General features: G+C 33.1%; 1 protein-coding gene across 2 annotated transcripts; it reads right to left on the reverse strand.

Annotated features, from left to right (window-relative positions):
• Window positions 1-7501: 7501 nt before the first annotated feature.
• Window positions 7502-11726, reverse strand: LOC130969065 (cysteine-rich receptor-like protein kinase 43). Of its 2 annotated transcripts, none has more exons than XM_057894640.1 (6): window positions 11266-11726; window positions 11002-11141; window positions 10461-10671; window positions 9116-9350; window positions 8794-8944; window positions 7502-8142 (listed from the first exon to the last, which is right to left on the reverse strand). In XM_057894640.1, the coding sequence occupies exons 1-6, from the start codon at window positions 11342-11344 to the stop codon at window positions 7702-7704; spliced, it is 1257 nt and encodes a 418-aa protein (XP_057750623.1). In that variant the 5' UTR covers window positions 11345-11726; the 3' UTR covers window positions 7502-7701. The 2 variants fall into 2 exon arrangements, with proteins under 2 accessions (XP_057750623.1, XP_057750624.1); XM_057894641.1 differs by having other exon boundaries at window positions 11002-11178.
• Between the last annotated feature and the right edge of the window lie 10334 nt (window positions 11727-22060).

Raw genomic sequence — 22060 nt, forward strand, 5'->3', positions numbered from 1 at the left:
TCTGATTTTTATAGTTTTTCAATCTTGTTTTAATTTATAACATTCTTTTTTGCATGGATTATTGTATATAAGATCTTTTATCTGTTTGTCCTTTTCTTTAATATAATTTTTCAAATCCTCAAAAACTTCTTTTATTTCTACACTTTCTGTTGTTTCTAAATATCTTTTTAATTTTTCAACTTCATTTTCCATTTTTTCTTTCAACAGCTTTAATTCTTTTAAGTCATAATATGGTTTTCCGGGCATTTATAAATTTTTTAAGTTTAGCTCTAACTTGTTTATATTTGTTCTTATTTCTATCATTTTTATTATAAGGTCATTAATTTCGAATTGAAGATTATTTAATTCCTTTTTATACTCCTTTATTTTACTTTTTAATTTTTTCGCTCTTTTTCTTTTTATTTTGTTTTCTGATTTTTCAATCTTTGTAAACTTCATTATTTATCTTAGAATTTCTGCAAATTCTATCATCGATTCATCACTATTTTCTAGAGATTCTATTATTTTTTCTAACTCTTCAACTTCTCCTTTTAATTTGTCATAGATTATTTTTAGAGCTTTAAATGCTCCTTGATTTATTTCAGAAAACTGTAAATAATTCAACCGATTTTCTCTTTCAAAGAGCTCTTGTTTCTTGTCTTGGTAGGTTACATATATTTTTTCTTTATTTATTGTCATAACTTAGTGTTTAGGGTTTCATTTAATTTTTCGACCTTTTTTGTTAATTCTTTTATTTCAGAATTTTCTTCTTTAGACTTTAACTTAGATAAACTTAAAGGGCTATTAATTTTGGATTCTCTTATTTGAAAATTCGATGAAACTAATTTTCCTGATGGTTCTTTTAGTAAAAGAACTGGGTTTTCAATAGCTTTATATTTTGGTATTTCTGTCTTTACAATTTTCTGAAATAATTCATCAACATAAATTCTTTCTCTGTTTTTAAATATTATACTATGATGGCTATTTGTTAAAGCATAATTTATTGCATATGTAATTGAAAATGGTTCATCATCTTGTTCCATTAGATTCTTTCTGTGAAATTTATAAGCCAAACTTATAGATCTTCCAAGATTTTCAGTTGACAAAGGTATAGCATATCCAAGATGGGCATTGAATTTAACATTTACGTTTGCCAAGTTTCCATGAACAATTCCAATTATTTGATCTATTGGGTCATCAGTAATCCTTTTGTCACATATTGTTAAGCTTATTGGTGAATTAATTCCTTTCATATATGTAGATTTGATTAAGACTTGTATAGTACTAATATGGATCCATCCAATTTTAGATCTTTTTTGTTGATCCTTAATTTTCTCAATCTGTTTACTCAATTCTTCATCATTTATCAAAGCTATTTCAAGTTCTCCATTGGCAGATTTTATCTTTATAGGGGCTTCAAGTTGAATTTTTCCATAGTATATTATATTTTTCCTATTAAAAACTTCTTTTAAAAGATTTTGTTTATTAAAATTTTCATTTGATTTGAGATTTAATTCTGTTTTTAGAACAGCCTGTTTTTCATTATCTAATAATGCAGATAATCTATAATAGTCAGATTCTTCCGTTAATTCTAAACTTTCTAAATAATTCGTAACTAAGAGATTAGGATAAAGGCGTACCTTTCTGGAGAAAAACTTCTTTTTATTTAGAATATTTTACATAAGATGTTTTTTATCTCCAGAGGGGAGATTGTAGATACTAACTCTAGAGGGGAGTTTAGAATTGGTTTTTCCTAAGGGAATTTTTCTTCAAACTATAGAATCGCCTCAGCAGCTTCCTCTTTGCTCTCCTAGCATATGAGTACTCTTAGCCTCCTGTTTTCTATGGTTTGATGATCTTTACAATTGCCTAAGCAACCTATTTATAATGGTTGGGTCTGATGGACAATTCCCATCCTTACCCTTCTTATGACGTCATTGCTTACGTCATTGTTTATTATTTTGCACCAGCTACATTGTTGGTGCTCTATGACCTAAGCGCTTACGTCATTATGCAATAATGTTGAGAGATGCTTCAGATGTGCTGTCCTCCTCTTTCATTATGTGGCCTTCAGATGCGTTGTCTCCTTCCTTTATCATGTGGGTTGATTCCGTTTCATTATTGCTTTCTTCAGATAACTCTGAGACACATAGCTGGCACTTGTGGTCTTCTCTGTCTTTTATCAAATAGCAGAGATTCCTTTTTATCCCTTCGGGGAGCTTTTCTAAGAGCCCAGATAAGTTGTAGAATGCTGATTCAAATTCCACTAAGAGTCTCATCTCTCTTTCTTCAATTTCATTCCTTTTACTGGATACAAGCAAAGTATTTCTGCTTTTATAATTGATTCTTGTATGAGATTCCCTTGTTATCCTTTGAGTTCTTTCGAAGACCCTTGCTAGTGTGCTGGCTAGTCTTCCTTCATGACTGTAGATTGTTAAATCTTGAACTTGATCAATTGGTTGAAAATTTCTTGGGAAGACGGACATGAAAATTACTTGATGTGCTGGAACCAAGCATTCTTCTTCTTCATTAAAAATAGGTTGACTATTCGTAAATTTTAGGGATATATCCCTTGGATTTACGTTGTCAATCATATTTTTAAATCTCTTTACTGCATCAACGAATCCTGCAGGAAACTCACTAATAATTTTTAAATCATTAAAAATTAAAATTGTATCAATTAATCCATACTGGAAAAATTGATAGGTGTCAGATGGGGAAGCATCTGAAAATATAACCAGCTTTGTTAGCTGTTCTTTGGCAATAGGATAATATCCCAAGATTGCCCTTTTTTCTTCAGTCCAATTTAGGACTATGTTAAGGGTTTCTCTGAGATTTGATCTACAGACCCTTTTCTTTTCCTTGATTTCAACCCTTGTAGGAATGTTTCTTATTATTCCTGTTCTCTGGGTTTGAATTGGAGCTTTATCTGCTCTTTTTAGGGTTTGCTCTGGATGAAGAGCTTCATATTCCCTAAAGGATTCTTTTGCTTCTTCCAGTGTTAAAAACCCTCCTTTATGAATTATCCTTGATTGATGTGTAAATGGTGCTGCTTTTTCCCAGGCATCATATACTCCTTTCATGGGGCCATTATAAATTACATAATATTTTTTATCTTGGGTGGATTTTTTGATAATTTCAGCAATTGTTTTGTTTTCTGGAATTTTTTCTTCACCTGATTTGTCCACCACGCTTAGCTGGCTGAACTCTGATGATTTTGGTTGTTGTGTTGATTTCATTGCTTCGATGGCCTTCTTGAGGGATTGGATCTGTATCCTTATTTGCTGACAATGCTTGCACTTTTCGAGTTCTTGTTCGTATTTTTGAATTTCTTGATCTAATGCGTTATAGACGAACTCCATTCTCTTGTTAATGTATCTGCAATAACATTTTTGTCACCCTTAATATATTCAATTTTTATTGGATATTGTAACAAAAATAATTGCCATCTTACCAATCGTCCATGATTATAATCAACTTTTAAATTATATCGTATAAAACCTGTTAGGTAACTTGAATCTGTCCTTAATGTAAATTCTTTGGGTAGTAAATCGATTTTCCATTTCTTAAGAGATTTAATTGCTGCCAGAGTTTCCTTTTCATGAGTGGTATATCTCTGTTCTGTTGGAGTAAAAGTTCCTGAAATATACCTGCAAAGTAATTCCTTTGGGGGATATTTAGAATCTAGTGATTCTTTTTCTTGTTCTAAGCTTTTTATAGCTTTCTTAACTTTTAGACATCCTGACCAGGTTATGTCTGAGGCATCTGTTTCTACTATTAAGTAGTCATTTTCTTCTGGAATATAAAGTTCTAGAAGTTTTTCACATAATTCTTTAATTCTTTGAATTTTCATACTATCTTTTTCATCCCATTTCCATTCTTTTTTAGTACTTATTTTTGGAAATAAGCTTTTAGTGTATTCTGTTATATTCTTTAAAAATCCTTGATCAGAAATATAATTTATACACCCTAAAAATCTTTGTAATTGTTTTCTATCTTCTATTTTATTAGGAAATAAATTTACTTTTTCTAGAACATTTGGTTGTAGTTTTAGCTTTCCTTCAGTGGATAGAATTAATCCAAGAAACTCTATTTCTTGTTTTGCTATTCTTGCTTTCTTTTTGCTAAGAACTAATCCTTTTTCTTTACATTTTTCTAAAACTATTAATAATTTTTGAAGATGATCTTCTTTATCCTGTTTTGTAAAAATTAGTATATCATCAATGTACACTAAAACAAATTCATTTAACTCCTTTAGATTTTCTTCCATAAATCTTTGATAAATACCTGGGACTTGTTTTAATCCGAATGGTAATACATTCCATTCATAGAGCAACACACTTGTTGATTCTTTTGTTGGGCAAGTAAAAGCAGTTAATTTCTTTGTTTCTTCGTCTAAACGAAGTTGCCAATATCCTGATTTTGCATCAAGAGATGAAAACCAAGTTGCTCCTTTGATTTTTTCTAAAATAGAATCTTTTCTTGGAAGTTTATGAGCATCACCAATGGTTGCTTCATTCATTTTCTTATAGTTTATTACCATTCTTCGTTTTCCCCTTTTAATTTCATTATTGTTTTCAACGTAAAAAGCTGGAGCCGCATGAGGACTTTTACTTAATCTTATAATTCCTTTTTCCAAAAGATCTTTACATTCTAGTGAGAACTCTTCTCTATCTCTTGCGGAATAAGGAATTTTATTTGAACATTTATCTCTTTTGTGGGATCTTTTAATTTAATACTTACTAATTCGTTATTTGTATTTTTAATATCTAAAGGATTTTTAGCACAAATTTCATTTAAAAGTTCTTCTATCTTTATTTCAAGATTATTTTTTGGAATATTTATCTGAAAGTATAGATTTAAATAACATGTTTCTAATATAGAAAATATTTTAAATTTTAATATCTTATCTATAGTAGTAGTTGGTATTTTTATACGTTTTGATTTTTGATTTATTGAAGAATCGTGTGGAGTTTTTAAAACTATATATGTTAATTCTTGAATGAATGGATGATATAGCTTTAAAAAGTTATTTCCTATGATAAAATCCATTCCAGAATCTAACATATATATAGATGGAACAATGAATCTATAATTTTGAATAAAAATTTCAACCATCTCTGCTTTTTGGTCAATTTTATGTATTGATTTGTCAGCTATTCTAACTCTTAATGGTTTCTTTAATTTTTTCCAATCAAGTTTTATATTTGAACTAGCAAAGCATTGTGTTGCTCCAGAATCTATGAAAGCATTTATAAATTTTTCTGTTATTTTTATAGTAATAAATGTAGCATTATTACTCAGTCTCTGAGTCTGTTTCTGAGACATATTCAAAAATATAGTCTAAGTTATCATCAGATTCTTCTAATGGTTCCATGAAACAAGACTTAGCAATTTCTATTTGTTTAGTAAGATCCTTTTTATCCTTCTTTTTTGGGCATTCATTTGCGTAGTGTCCTTCTTCTTGGCAATACCAACATTTACAATTTTCTTTTTTATTCGGGCAATAGTTATTTCTTTGTCTTTTGTTTTTATTGTTGTTTTCTTTCCTAAAATATCTCTTTTTTCTCCAGTTTGGATAGTATTTTCTTCTTCTAAATTGATATTTTCTTTTTCTTTGAAAATTTTTATTAAGACCATATTTTTGAGGTATCTCTTCATTATCCTGACAGCAAATTCTAATTATATTTGCAAATCTTTTTTGAGTTGCTTCTTGCATACAACGTTCTTTTATTTCCTCTCTTATTGTAGAGGTTGCTCCACCAAAATTATTTTCAATTGTTCCTCTATTTATTTCTCTTATAAATCTTCCCATTATAAATTCATTAGCAGGATATGGAAGTTTTGTTATATACATACTGAGATAATGATTTTTATCTTCTTCTTTTAATTTGTAATAATGTATTCTATATTCACATATATAAGACTCCACATTACATAAATCATATATCTGAATATTAGCTAAATGGTTTTTTGCTTCTTGATATTCCTTATTATAGACTTCTTGTCTATGATCTATAATATTTTTTCCAAAAAATTCTTTATATAGAATCATCATTATATATATATCTTATCATAAGCTGTTGTTTTTGTTTCTAGTTCTTCTATTATTTGGTTTTCTATTGATGTCATATAATCTCTTATAGTTCCTTTAGTATGAAATCCTATGTAATTCCAAATGTCTCTTCCAGACAATTCACTAAGTTTTGGATTAGTAAAGGCTTCTAATAAGAAGAAATTCAACCAGTTTTCGAAAATTTCTTTTTCGTTCTTTTTGCAGTCTAAATCGAGCATTCTTTCTCCTTCCATTTCCTGGATTTTAGGAACGTATTTTGATGGTATTTTTGTATATTTTGAATCTTTATTTATAAATCCTTTTTTAAAAGCATAATTATCAAAACCCGTTTCCCATTTAAATTGAGATTGATTATCCTTAGATGTTCCAGCTTCATTTTTTACTTGTATTGGAATTGCTGGTTCTTCGTCACTTGAATAGTCTAGAATATGTTCTTCATTTTCTATATTTTCATCATTTACTAATTCTTCTTCTATTTGAAAACCATGTTCCATAATATTTTCTTGAGCCATTTTTAATTGTTTAAAAAGCATTGTAACTTCTTCTAATTTTTCTTCAATATTCATAATTTCAATGGTGGTTTTACTTTTAAGTCTGTTATGTTGATTATATTTTGAAATTTTTCTTCTTTGGGATTCTCTTTTTCCTTATTTCTTTGAAATTTTATAGATACTAATATTTCTTCAAGCATATCTACTATAGAATTTAATTGTGGGTTAAAAGTATGATGAAGATGTGGGGAAACATTTCCATGGTAGCATTTTTTAGAAATTCCATGTGAAAAATAAGTTTTTTCAGGTTTTTGAAGTCCCTCAATAAAACTTATAGTAAAATAAAGATTTTGAGAAAAATCATTTTGTATTGATTTTAAGAATTCAGTGTCATTACAATTAACATTGGTTAAAATCATTAATTTTTGATCTATTAGTTTTGATAATTTAATTATTTCTTCTCTTAAATCTTCTAATTTACTTTTTTCCATTAGGTGACGCTTTTCTTTGTGAAGGGTTACGGTTTTAAGTTAAAAGTGTGGTTTTAGAATGTGTGGTTTAGATTTTGCCACATAAGCACATCTTTAAAACAACATCTTTACCATATATTTCACCTAAAATATGACGATAACTTTGACTATAAGCTAGAGATAGCTTGCTTCGTCATGTTTAATTTGTTGGATTAAATGACACATCCACAAGACAAGAAGTTATTTATATACAAAAATAACATGAATGTTGCATTATTTGATGTTTCAGCAGCCATTAAAGGGCATATACCAACTAGCCAACTATATTTTGATGTTTAGTTCGATATTTTCAGCAGCCATTAAGGTGCACGGCACTTGTTATTAGTGAAAACAGAAACATATCGAGAACAAGATCATGACCCCCTCTCCTCCAAAACAGTAGAAACTATGGTATGTATCAGTTTGTTGTGGCAATGAAAATGAGATAAACTAATTTCCTCATTTTAATATATATAAAAGAATAAGATATGAATATTTCAATTCAACCTATCCTTATCCAGTTATCCTAACCCTCTTAATATTTACATTCTAACTGCTTGCTTAATCATATCACCAACTCATATTTTACAAAATGAATAACAAAATCATGATTGACCCCAATGACACCATAAAGAACAAAATTAGTCTAACCCTCCTCCATTGGTCGTTTCCCTCTTGAGTCCGATGATTCCGCAACTCCCGAGTTTGTTCTTGTTCTAGTTCTAGTTGCAGTTGGAGTAGTAGCACTAGTAGCAGTAACACTGGTTGTGTTGCTACTTGAATCAGAAGTCTGAGAATCCGAGGCACCGGAGGTACCAGGAGTGGCGGAGGACAATCCAGTATGCTGCCTGGGTCGTCTCCTGTATCTGGAACCGGGCACGCCCGGTCTGGTAGGTTCTTCCATGTGGCCTGGCTTCCTAGACAGCATTACCACAACACGCCTCATGTCGGGTCGGAGCTTTGGGTCGCCCTGAGTACATAGCAGACCAAGCTGAATGCACATTGCTACTTGTTCTGCTTCCATTGTGGATGCTAACACGGAATCCACAATTTCCAGGTTCCTCCCCTTCTTGTACAGCTTGTATGCCTAGAACCAGACACAAAATAGACATCATTTAGAGTTGTTATGCAAATTCTAATTCGTTTTAGATATCCTTGTTGCTTTTTGTGACTGAAATAAATTTGTGAATTTAGCATGTAGTAGCGTCACTATTTCCTTTCTCTTGGGGTACCCTTGCAACCAATCGATCATAACTTCTTTTTCTTTCATGTTTTCTAGAATGAGATAATACATCATAGCAGAGCTGCGATTTTCCCCCCTTTTACTCCCAATATTCTGTAGTTTAATATAATATTTATTTAATGTCAATCTTAACTACAGTATTTATGAGTAAAGTAGCTTTATTATCAACGATTCTAGATGGAATCAGATTATGTATCCATGAGGTAAGGGAGCAGTTTGTGGCGTTGGGGTTTGGTTTAAATTCTTTTTAGAAAAGATGTGATGGTGATTGGTGATGGGGTTATGAGTCAATCTCCGAATCAATTTATTGAATTAACTAAATTTTAAAGTAACGAAAGATCTCCAAAACTCTCTATTGAAAAGTCAAGAAACGCTTACATGTGTTTATTAATTATTATTGTTTTTATATAGTTTGGTGATTAAGAAAAGGATACACAATACCTAAACCGTGAGAAAATATAAGTGAAGGAGAATGAGGCATCAATTGTTAGTTACCCAATCAAGTAGATTCTGTGCATCCACATCCAAATTAAAGTTAGAGTTTCGTTGGCCACTGATCAACTCCAACACCAACACTCCATAGCTGAATACGTCAGCCTTGGCAGACAGCTGTCCATGCATTACGTACTCCGGTGCCATATAACCACTGTGATATGATCACCAAATTATTATGACTCTACCAAAACACAAACATCTAATTATGTTCTATAACCTTAGGAGAAAAATATATGTATACTTAGTGATAGTACTAGTTTTGATATTTGACTTCAATATGGTGTTGAAGTACAAGGGACGAAAGAGTTGTGGTTAGACTTACTTGGTTCCAGCGACACGAGTATTGACCTGGCTCTGATCTTCGGGGAAGAGACGGGCCATGCCAAAGTCTGCGATCTTCGGCTGCCATTTGTCATCGAGCAAGATGTTACTGGCCTTGATGTCGCGGTGGATGATGCAATGGTGACAGTCTTCGTGAAGATAAAGCAACCCCTTTGCCACCCCTGTTATTATCCCCAGCCTCCTTTTCCAATCTAGCTCCCCCCTCTTGTGCACCTCTGCATTCATTCATTCAATTCAATTTCTTATCTTCATCTTTTCTCTTGAAGCAAGTCAACAACATACAAAAATGCTTCTCACAATATTGATCTGATTAATGAATCAAAATTATGGTTTCTTTTTCTTTGTTGATAAGTGTCTCATAACACGAAATATAAATACAGTGAAACAAGATCTGTCTCAATCTACACCACGTCTTAATTTGTTAGTGAGTAAAAAATGAAATAATATATTGGAATATAGACATTTTCTAATATTTTTCTATTTCTATCCCAATTTGCAAATACGTAGACAATATAATTATAAATGCATTGTGTTGGTTTGAGAGAGAGAAAAATGAGAAAGGATTGACCCCACAACTTATTTATTTTGCCTTGAATCTTGAATGGCTTTTCCACCCCAAAAAGAATGCTAGAAACTAGAAAGCTTTTGGGTTTGGGAAGTTTCACTTTGTCCTTCTTATAATGGGAAGCCATAAATGGTTAAGCACCATCATTGAAAAGGAAAAGAGAAGATGATAAGGAAGGTTCATCAAAGATAATTAAGGATTCGTCATGGCTTTGCTAAGGAGGAGTTTTGGAAGTTGGAACAATCTCTTTGACTACACAAGCCAATTTAAGGATGAAGTTTATTTATTTGAATCAAAGTCAGTCCTAAGTGCAGTCACTATCACAATAGAAAACTAATTTTACATTTTAATCGCCCACGTTGTTGGTATAGCTGAAAAGTCCAGACCTCTGCATTAAAAAAATGGAGGGGAAGAAGATGGAACAGCTTATTATAAGCAAAATTGGTTTGAAACTTTTAAAGGAAAAAGGGTAAATATGGAAACTTGCATTCCAAAGTCAGCTGAAGAAAATGAAATTTTGGGTTGAATAAAAACCACCAATTATCTTAGTTCAGACTATCAATTATAAAAACCTAATTAATCTGAAACGCTTATTTTATTAGTATTGTGTACCCAACAAGTAACAAAAACAGAAAACATGTTCCACAAGCAATCCTAACTACATAGATCCTCTTAGGAAAATATGAATGGTGTTCTTCCTTCCATGTGATTTCATTGAAGAGAATAAGGATTGGTAATAATGAAAGGGGGAAGAACTTACTGAACAGAAGCTTGTCAAGGCTCTCATGAGGAACATACTCATAGACAAGAAGCTTCTCTCCGCCATGGGCACAATAGCCCAACAAATTCACCACATTCCGGTGCTGTACACGAGCCAATAATTTGGCCTCATTCATGAACTCTTTCTTCCCTTGATTTGAAGTGCGTGATAGCTTTTTTACTGCAACCTCTCTCCCATCACTCAGCTTCCCCTGCAAGTGATGAAAGTTTGATGAAAAATCAAAAACAGATTATTTAGAATAGTTCTTAGATTTTATGTGTTCTTTCTTTACCGTGTAAAACAAAAAGGAACCACCTTTTTTATGCGGGGCTTCCCAAAAAGGGGGGAAAATGAGAAATTCTAGGGATCAGAAGTGATTCTTTGTGAAAATTCCAAAATTGGAGAGCCTATTCCTGAATTCATGATCAGAAAACATGTACCTTTACTTTAACCAATTGAAAGCTTTCTCAGTATTCTCTCATCCATTTTCCCTTGCAACCAAACACAAAAAACACTAACAAAATTGGTGATTATGGCTCACCTTATAAACGGGTCCAAAGCCTCCCTCACCAAGCTTATTCAGAGCACTGAAATTCTTGGTAGCTGCAACTAACGTTTCATAGGAAAAGACCTTCTGCTCCTGCGCAGCCATTTGCTTTATTTCAGCTTCATTGCTTCGCTCTGATAAAAAGAAACAACACAGAAGAAGAACACAACCCTACTATAATCAGACGAGAGCACATCAAGAAGAAGATACAATTCAGATCAATGGGGAAAAAAAGAGGTTGGGATTTAGTTGGAATACCTTTATTGGAACCCAATTTAATGTGTTTGATGAGATTATGAAGAAAACTGTGGGACGACTTGTCCTTATCCTTGTCCATGACGGAATTCTATGATTCGAAAGATGAGCCCATGAAACAAAGGAAGCAAAGTTGCAATCTTTTTTGTGAACAGGAAATTGGGTTTGTGAGGAAATGGAGATGAAGCGGGAGCTTGAGAATATAAAAGAAGGGAAGAGAGATATGAAATGATGAATACGAAACCTGAGTTGTTATTACTTCTTAGTTATTAGTTTTCTTTTTCATTTTTGGGGTCTTAGTTATTACTTATTAGTTTGGTTTTTAGAGAAAGAAACGGAACATAAATATGTATGGAGAATGGAGAATGGAGAAGAGAGAACACAGAACAGAAGCGTGTGTGTTCATATTGACTAGGTGACGCCTCCTTGACTCTCTCTTCATATTGAGAAAGAAAAATCAAAATCAAATATCAACCAAAAGTTTCATTTTCTCTATGGAAAGGGAGAGGGATACTAAAACATTTTTGTAGGATATCAAACCATATACATTACACTATTTATTCACTCCTGTGCCCCAAGTCTTTTCGTATATTTTCTTTCCATTATCATTCTTTTATTGTTGCTATTATTACTGTATTTTTTTTCTCTTCTTCTTTCTAATAATTTTACAGAATTAATTTTTTTTATTCCTTTTAAGAGAATAAAATAAAAATAATTATAAAAAAATAAAAGAAGCAGACGAAAAAAGGAAGAATTTTTAATTATGCAAAACTTATCAGAATAAAAATATATCAAAATTTGTTAATAAATACACATAAATTTTTTAGTTTTTACACCAAAATTTTGCTACAAAAGCACAAAAATATCTTCTTTAATGCTGTATTTTTTTTCTTCGTTTTATTTTTATTATTTCTTTCTTTTTTAGTTGAATGAATGAAAGTTTATCCTCTTTCTAGGAATTTTGTAGTATTATGTATTTTTTCTTCTTCTTAGTTTTATTTTTTATTTTTATTATTCTTGTTAAGAGAGTAAAGTAAGAAGAAACTTAAGAAGAAAAAGATGAATAAGAAAAAAAAAAGATAACGATGAAAAAAGAAAAAATAGCAGAAAATGAGAAAGAGGAAAATGAAGAATTTTAAATTATACAGAACTTATCAGAATAAAAATACACCGAAATTTCTTAACAAATATACATAAATTTTTTAGTTTTTACACTGAAATTATTTAATGATTGTGACACACAAACTTAGTTCAAAAACAAGCACACAAACAATGCTGAATTATGAACAAAAACACATTTAAATTAATATTGGATCAGAAGTCATTAATATGATAAAAATTTAACTATAACGATGATAACGATAATGATAACGAAAATGGCGATGACAATATGACAATAACAATGATAATGATGATGGAGAAGGAGGAGGAGGAAAATAAATGAAAAAAAGAAATCAAATGAAAAAAAGAAAGAGGAGAAGGAGAAGGTAGTGGTGGTGATAACGATAACGAAAGAACAAAAACAGAAAAAAAAAAGGAGAAAAAAATAACAATTGAGATAGAGAAAGAGGAGGAGGAGAAAGAGGAAGGAGACGAAACAGAGAAGGAGAAGGAAAAAGTGAAGGAAACGGAAGAAGAAAGATGAGGAGGAAGAGAAGGAAACGAAAAAGGAGAAGGAGAAGAAAACGGAGAAGGAGAAAGAAAAGGCGCGTGATTTAAAAAGTAGTTATAACAAATTGATTAGACTTGGATGTAGAATTTTATTCTTATTTATTATAATAAGACAGTAAAAGAAAATCTAAGTGATTAACAAATATATAGCAAATAAATTTATTTATAATAATATTAGATGTATACTAAATTTTTTAAAATTAATTATTAATATAATATATATATATATATAATAAGTTAAATAATATATATTTATGTATAAATACATAATAATTGATTTTAATGTACAAATAATATTTTTATTTCTTTTATCTAATATAGTAATATATAATTTTTTTAAGTAATATATGAAGAATAATATATGACTATCAGAATTTATTATTTTTAACCATCGATTAACTATTAATATTTAAAAATAGGAAATAAAGTATTTTGTTAAATTACTAAATTAAAAAAATTAAATTAAAAAAATTAAATTAAAAAAATTAAATTAATAATTAAATAATAACTAAAAATAATAAATTTTAATAATCTTTTAACCTTTTTTATTAATTATATATTTGCCAAATAATAATCTTTTAACCTCTTTTAACGTTAGTGTGTTACTGTGTTAGCTGACAATGTGATCTATATGCAAATAAAGATTTGAACACATTCTATATAATGCTCAAAACATAAGTGCAGCCATATAGTTCCAACTCAGCCACGAGGTAATAACTTAAGAATTTTAGCATCTTATCAACAGAAGCACTTCACTTATCAATTATCATCGTGGAGAAGAACTGCTTGTCTCTGCTTCCTATAAGGAACAACATTCAACAAAGTACTTTCTGTTGGAAAAAACTCAACACAGGTTTAAATCAAGAATCTGTCTAACAGCGGAAGCACCAAAAATAATTTTTCCCACAACCTGTGCAATTAAATAGGCAACACCAAAGATACTCCAAGCAGCAAATATAATGGCAGAAATTAAATAATCAGACACCAGAATTTTAACATGGGAAAACCCCCAAAAGAGGGACAAAAAACCCACGGGACCTAGTCCAGAAAAATCTTCCACTATCAGAATAATGGGTACACAAACAGTCTTCCTAGTGACACTAGGGCATCTCAACAATCAACAAAATACATCACCAAAACTGGTGGAATCAACATAAACCCTCCACAAAAGTGGGTATCTCAAATCAGACAAAAGAGAAGGCAATACAACTAACAAGTTATATCCTAATGTTCATCTCTACACCAGGAATAACATACTAAAATTTCATAAGAAATGGAGCAAGTTTACCAAGTCAATGTGATCAAGGTTGACATGCCCTTTTCCCCCAAATTTTCTCTTCTCTTCGACGCCGAATTTCCTTTCATTCAAAACTGAATGAAAACTCTTCTCTCTCACCGTGGCTTAAAGCCTTTCTTTCTTTATTTATTTGTTTTTCTTTTTTTTTTTAATGAGATGTGGGCCCCACTTAGTTGGGGATCCACCAACAAATCTCCCCCTCACCAACTCAAGTGGGGATAGGCTGCTCCACCAAGCCCGCCTTCTCTTTGCAGGAATCAAACTTCACTGCAGGTAAACTCTTAGTCATCATATCTGAACCATTATTATCAGTATGGATCTTCTCAAGTGCATATGACTTCATCTCAAGCGCTTGACGTATCCAATGATACCTCACCTCTATATGCTTCGATCTGGAATGAAACGTCGGATTCTTGCTGAGATGGATAGCACTCTGACTGTCACAAAATAACACAAACTTCTCTTGATTGATGCCTAACTCTTGTAGGAATTTCTTCATCCACAAGAGTTCCTTAGAAGCTTCAACAACAGCAATGTATTCTGCCTCTGTAGTAGACAAAGCAACACATTTCTGAAGTCGAGATTGCCACGACACAGCTCCCCCTGCAAAAGTCATCATATAACCAGAAGTAGACTTCCTTGAATCAAGATCCCCAGCCATATCTGCATCTGTGTAACCATCCATCACAGGTTGGCCACTCCCAAAGCACAAACAAACTCTGAAAGTACCATTAAGATATCTGAGAATCCACTTCACTGCTTGCCAGTGTTCCTTGCCAGGATTAGAGAGAAACCGACTAACAACTCCAACAGCATGAGCAATATCCGGCCTGGTGCAAACCATAGCATACATCAAACTGCCAACTGCAGATGCATATGGAATCTTCTTCATTTCCGCTTTCTCTTTCTCACTTGTAGGACATTGCTGCGAACTCAGCTTGAAATGACTAGCAAGTGGAGTACTAACAGGTTTGGAATTACTCATGCTAAACCTCTCTAAAACCTTCTCAATGTACTTCTGTTGTGACAACCACAGTTTTCCATTCTTCCTGTCACGAGTGATACTCATGCCAAGGATTTTCTTTGCAGGACCCAAATCCTTCATAGCAAAGGATCTGTTCAAGTCTTTCTTAAGACTTTCAATCTTCTTAGTGTCATGACCAACAATCAACATGTCATCAACATAAAGCAAGAGAATTATAAAATCACCATCAGAGAATTTCTTAACATATACACAATGATCAGAAGAAGTCTTACTGTACCCATGAGCTTCCATGAAGGAATCAAACTTTGTGTACCACTGCCTTGGTGCTTGCTTTAACCCATATAAGCTCTTCTTCAACTTGCATACAAGGTGCTCCTTTCCTTTAACCTCGAAACCCTCTGGTTGCTCCATATAGATTTCTTTATCTATGTCACCGTAAAGGAATGCAGTCTTCACATCAAGCTGCTCAACCTCTAAATTCAAGCTAGCCGCCAATCCAAGCACAACTCGAATAGAGGACATCTTCACAACTGGAGAGAAAATCTCCTCAAAATCAATACCTTTCTTTTGCTCAAAGCCTTTCACAACCAATCGAGCTTTGTACCTTGGCCGTGAGACACTTTCATCCGCTTTCAATTTGAACACCCATTTATTCTTGAATGCTCTCTTACCCTTCGGCAACTTCACCAATTCAAAAGTATGATTCTCATGCAAGGATTTCATTTCTTCTTGCATGGCCTTCAACCAATCTTCATTATGCTCATCAGACATAGCTTCCTGGTAGCTCTCTGGCTCCCCAGTCTCAGTGTTCATCACATACTCATGAGGAGAGTATTTCTGAGAAGGATGACGCTCTCTAGTAGATCTTCTCAATTCAGGCTCAACTGGTGGTTCAGGTGGAACTTCAACATCTGGCACCTCAGGTTGAGGTGTAGGTTCATCATGCAAATCATCACCATCATTATCAACTTGTACATCTCCCCCATCAATAGGAGGTCTAGTGGAAGGACCAGGTTCATCATCAACAGAACGTCTAACAGATACTGTTGGCTTATCTGTCTTCTCAAGATCTTCAATAGTTTGGTCTTCAAGAAAAATCACATCTCGGCTTCTAATTATCTTCTTGCTCACCGGATCCCATAATCTGTAACCAAAGTCTTCGTGACCATAACCCATGAAGATACACTGCTTTGACTTCCCATCAAGTTTAGACCTTTCATCTCTTGGAATGTGAACAAAAGCCCTACAGCCAAACACTCGCAAGTGACTATAGGAGACATCTTTCCCTCTCCAAACTTTCTCTGGAACATCACCATTAAGTGGAACAGAAGGAGAAAGGTTGATCAAATCTACTGCAGTCCTCATCGCTTCACCCCAAAAGGATTTAGGCAACTTTGCATGAGAGAGCATACACCTTACTCTATCATTGATAGTGCGATTCATTCTCTCTGCAACTCCATTATGTTGAGGAGTCTTAGGAACCGTCTTCTCAAGCTTGATTCCATGTCCTTTACAATACTCTTCAAACGGACCCCTGTATTCACCACCATTATCTGCTCGAACACATTTTAATTTCCTTTCTGTTTCTCTTTCAACACTTGCATGAAAGTGTTTGAAGATACCGAGCACCTGGTCTTTAGATTTCAAAACAAAAGCCCACACTTTTCGAGAATAATCATCAATAAAAGTAACAAAATATGATGCACCACCTAGTGTCTTAGCATCCATAGTGCAAACATCAGTGTGAACTAAATCTAGAACATGTGATTTCCTATGAGGTCCAGAATTATGAAATGATACTCTAGCATGCTTTCCAACAAAACAATGAGTGCAAGTATTTAAAGTTGTACCTTTCACTGGAAGTGAGTGCTTCTTGGCCAAGACACTTAGTCCTTTCTCGCTCAAGTGACCAAGACATATATGCCACAAATCAGAAGAGGAATCATCAGCTACATTCACATCTTCTTTGCACAACTTTACTTGCAACCGGTAGAGAGTAGTGAGACTATTGTCTTCTTTAGCAACAATGAGAGCCCCTTTGGTAATCTTACATTTTCCACTACCAAAGGAAGTGCAATACCCCTCTTGATCCAATGCCTTCACTGAAATGAGATTGAACCGCATATCTGGCTCATGCCTAACATTCTTCAACTGCAACTTGCATCCCATGTTAGTTTCAAGCCACATATCACCCATACCAATGATATCACACACTCCTTTATCTCCCAATTTGATCTTGCCAAAATTTCCAACAGTATAAGAAGTGAAAAACTCATGTTTGGGGGTGACATGACATGAGGCACCAGAGTCCATAATCCAAGTGGAATCATCACAGACAAGATTCACATAATTTTCATCATATATGATAATAACATCTTCATAAACAATAGCAGCAGTTTCTTTATCACTATCTTTACCTTTGTCTTCGTTTCTTCCCCTTGATTGTTCTCTTTTCAAGAACCTACAATACCTCTTGATATGCCCTGGCTTGCCACAATGGTGACAAATGAACTCCTTTCTTGGCTTGTACTTTCCTCTTGACTTGCTTCGACTCTCTGACCTGTCAGAACTGTGAGGTTTTCTACTTTGACTTCTTCCCCGTGACTCTGAAACAAGTGCTTCTGACGGTGAGGAGGCATTAGTCAAACCTCGCTCTCTTCTTCTGGCTTCTTCATTCAACATGCTCTCTTTAACCATTGCTAACGTCAACTTTCCTTTTGGAGCTGAGTTAGTCAGTGTCACAACCAGAACTTCCCAACTATCAGGCAAAGAGCTCAACAACAACAAGGCTTGCAACTCATCATTCAAGGTGATTTCATTATTTGTCAATTGGTTCACAGTCTCTTGAAAAATGCTCAAATGCTCCGGCATTGATTTACCTTCAACATACTTCATATTGACAAGCTTCCTAATCAAGAATGCTTTGTTTTGCACATTCTTCCTCTCATATAACTCTTTCAATTTGTTCCACATCTTCTCAGCATTCGTTTCAGTGTCAACATGTGGATACACACTAAGATCAAGCCATTGCCTCATCAAAGCAACTGCCTTCCGATTCAGTTTCTTCCATTCAGCATCGGATTTAGTACCTTTGGATTTATCTCCCTCCACAGGATCATACAAGTCCTTGCTATACAGCATATCTTCCATGAGGGTCTTCCAAATTGAATAATTTTGGGAATTCAATTTGACCATATTCGGTCCATGAGTATTTTCCTCCATTTAACCAGCACAGAAATAAACAACCAAAGCTCTGGATACCACTTTGTTGGGAAAAACTCAACACAGGTTTAAATCAAGAACCTGTCTAACAGCGGAAGCACCAAAAATAATTTTTTCCACAACCGGTGCAATTAAATAGGCAACACCAAAGATACTCCAAGCAGCAAATATAATGGCAGAAATTAAATAATCAGACACCAGAATTTTAACGTGGGAAAACCCCCAAAAGAGGGACAAAAAACCCACGGGACCTAGTCCAGAAAAATCTTCCACTATCAGAATAATGGGTACACAAACAGTCTTCCTAGTGACACTAGGGCATCTCAACAATCAACAAAATACATCACCAAAACTGGTGGAATCAACATAAACCCTCCACAAAAGTGGGTATCTCAAATCAGACAAAAGAGAAGGCAATACAACTAACAAGTTATATCCTAATGTTCATCTCTACACCAGGAATAACATACTAAAATTTCATAAGAAATGGAGCAAGTTTACCAAGTCAATGTGATCAAGGTTGACATGCCATTTTCCCCCAAATTTTCTCTTCTCTTCGACGCCGAATTTCCTTTCATTCAAAACTGAATGAAAACTCTTCTCTCTCACCGTGGCTTAAAGCCTTTCTTTCTTTATTTATTTGTTTTTCTTTTTTTTTTTTAATGAGATGTGGGCCCCACTTAGTTGGGGACCCACCAACACTTTCAAACTTCCTTTATGATTTGACTACTTGTTTAGTGGCAGTCTTTATTTGCATGAATAGTACGTCCCACTTCTTGGGCTTTAAGTTTGAATCGAGTTTAACTGGGTTAAGTACATGCATGGGTCATTAACATTGCGCCAATTATTATTGACTATTTGACCAATGTATATATCCCTTGAACAGGATAGAAAATGAATATATGGCTAGATGACTCTTTTAACCTAATTGCAATTTGCAAACCAAGGTATAAATTCACAAAGTCATCTTTCAAATGGTTGAACTTTATAGAATCATCAAGTGTCTTATCACATAACCTGACTTTGTAACTTCACATAAAAGAATCGAAAATGTTGATTTTTAAGAAAAGGGGAGATAATTCAATTAATAACAATGTTATAAGGTATCAGATAACAATGATGATCTTGGCTTGAGAAGAAAGAGATTAAAATGATAGAGAGTAAAAGAATATGACAATGAGTATTATTAAGGTTTAATTACTTTATTGATCCTATAATTTCGTAAAATTTTTAATTAGGTTTTTATATTTTTTTTAATTGAGTTTTTACATTAAATTTTTTTTAATTGAGTTCCTATATTTTTGTTTTTCTTTTATTTGAGTCACTGCACTAATTTTTTTTTAGTTGGATCTCTATATAATTAAGTCAATTACTACTAAGAGGGACCTAATTGAAAAAAAAATTTGGTGCAAAGACCTAATTAAAAGAAAAAAAAATATAAGGACCTAATTAAAAATTTTGTAAAACTATAGGGATCAATAGAGTAATTAAACCTATTATTAATATTGAATCATTACATTATTATGCAGTATGTATATTTTTATTTATAGAGTCTCAAAATTGTTAGCTTTATATAGAACAGCCTAACAGAAGTTTGTTAAATAAGTTAACTCTATGTAAATGATGTATCTCAAACTCATGGTCCTTCAACATGAGACCCTGAGTTTGTCTCTAAATTGGGTAAAGGAACTGACGAACAACGATTTGGTGAGGATATCAGCAATATCTGATCACAGGCCGGGATATGAGCTACACGAAGTTTACGTTGCTGAACTCTCTCTTACACAGCATGAAGATCCAAATTAAAATGCTTAGTCTTATTGTGAAGGATTGGATTTGCTGTAAGAAGAACAACGCTTATATTGTCACAATAAATAGTAGGAATAGACGAACATGATATCATCAATTCCGATAGAAGGTTTTGAAGCCATCGAATGTCAATTTCTACAGCTGCAATGCTCTGAAATTCTGCCTCAACACTAGATCGACTCACAGACCGCTGCTGCCTACTAGACCAAGCTACAATGTTGGATCCCAGAAAGACACATGAACCAAAGGTAGAGCGTCAATCATCAACATCACTTTTTCAGTCTGAGCTTGCAAAGGCAAAAATCCTTAAGTTAGTACACGGTCTGAAAATAATCCCATGATCAATAGTGCCAACAAGATATCTAAGGATCTTTTTAACTCCAAGCCAATGTGGTAACCGAGGTTATGCATAAATTATGAAACTTTGTTCACAACAAATGTAATTTCTAGTTTAATGAGAGTCACATATTGCAAGGCACCCACCATTGACATATAGAAAGTGGGTTTGTCAAAAAATTCACCTTCAATGTTAGAGAGCTTAGCAGTAGTGATCATGGGTGTTGGCATAGGATTAGAGTAATTCATACCAACTCTATGCAGTAAATCCTTAATATACTTAGATTGAGTTAGAATGTAGGAACTTGCATCAGATTTGATGGCTTCTATACCAAGAAAGTAATTAAACTCACCCAATTCTTTTAAGGAGAAAATAGAGTGCAATTGTTTCATAAGTAGGAAAATTTTCTTATTGTTAGAACCAGTAACTAAGATGTCATCAAAATAAATAAGGATATAAATGGATGAAAAAGAGGTAAGACGTGTAAAAAGGGAAGAATCTAACCGTGTGGTTTTAAAGCAAAATTTTAAAAGAGTATTGGATAGAGTCATGAACCACGAACGTGGTGCCTACTTCAATCCATAAATGGATTTGTGCAGTCGACAATCTTGAATAGAGTCATTATCAACAAAGCATGGTGGTTGTTGCATATACATCGTCTCATGAAGGACACTATTCAAGAATTAATTATTGAAGTCATATTGAAAAATTTGCCAACGTTTTGATAGAGCAATGGTAAGTATAACCCGGATTGTGGCTGGTTTAATGATTGGACTAAATACCTCATCAATCGCTCCATCAACTGTCACATCTCCATGTGATACCACCTATCGAAGTCACAAAGGTACTTCTGATTGGGGCTCCGTGTGCGCGTAGCTCTAGGTGGTACGCCACGTTCTGCAGGGTGATAGTGGCCTCACCTCACGGGAGATGAAACGTGTGGATCTCCGAAGCTATCGCTCCACGAATGCCATAATTAGGGAATTGTTGAATATGAAATTTCTGAGGGGTACTGTGTCGCCGAATCCAGTCTCAACCAGATACGGGACAATGACATCCGATAAAGGAAAGGTATGACTTACTTGTCAAGTCAGTAGAAGGTGAGGCCTCTGAAAAAAATAAAAATATTCATAATTATAAAAAAATATTTTAAAACTTTAATTAGGTCTTCGACGTTTAACAGTCCTCATATTTTAAAATTTTTAAATAGGTTTCTATATTTTTTTAATAAATTCTTACACTATTTTAGTTTGTAATTGAATTTTTTTAGTATAACAAATTTTAAAGTTAAATAAATATTTTTTTCTAAGTTAAAGATATTTCTAATTAAGGACATATTTACATCTTTAATTACATGTTTTTTAGACAAATATTATTCTATTAATTTTAATATATTTGATACTAAAAAAACCTAACTAAAAGATTATAATAAGTAGTAATAACCTGCCACAGATAAAATAGAATTCCAAACTAATAA

The sequence above is a fragment of the Arachis stenosperma genome, chromosome 3, assembly GCF_014773155.1.
Source record: "Arachis stenosperma cultivar V10309 chromosome 3, arast.V10309.gnm1.PFL2, whole genome shotgun sequence".
Taxonomy (NCBI): Eukaryota; Viridiplantae; Streptophyta; class Magnoliopsida; order Fabales; family Fabaceae; genus Arachis; species Arachis stenosperma.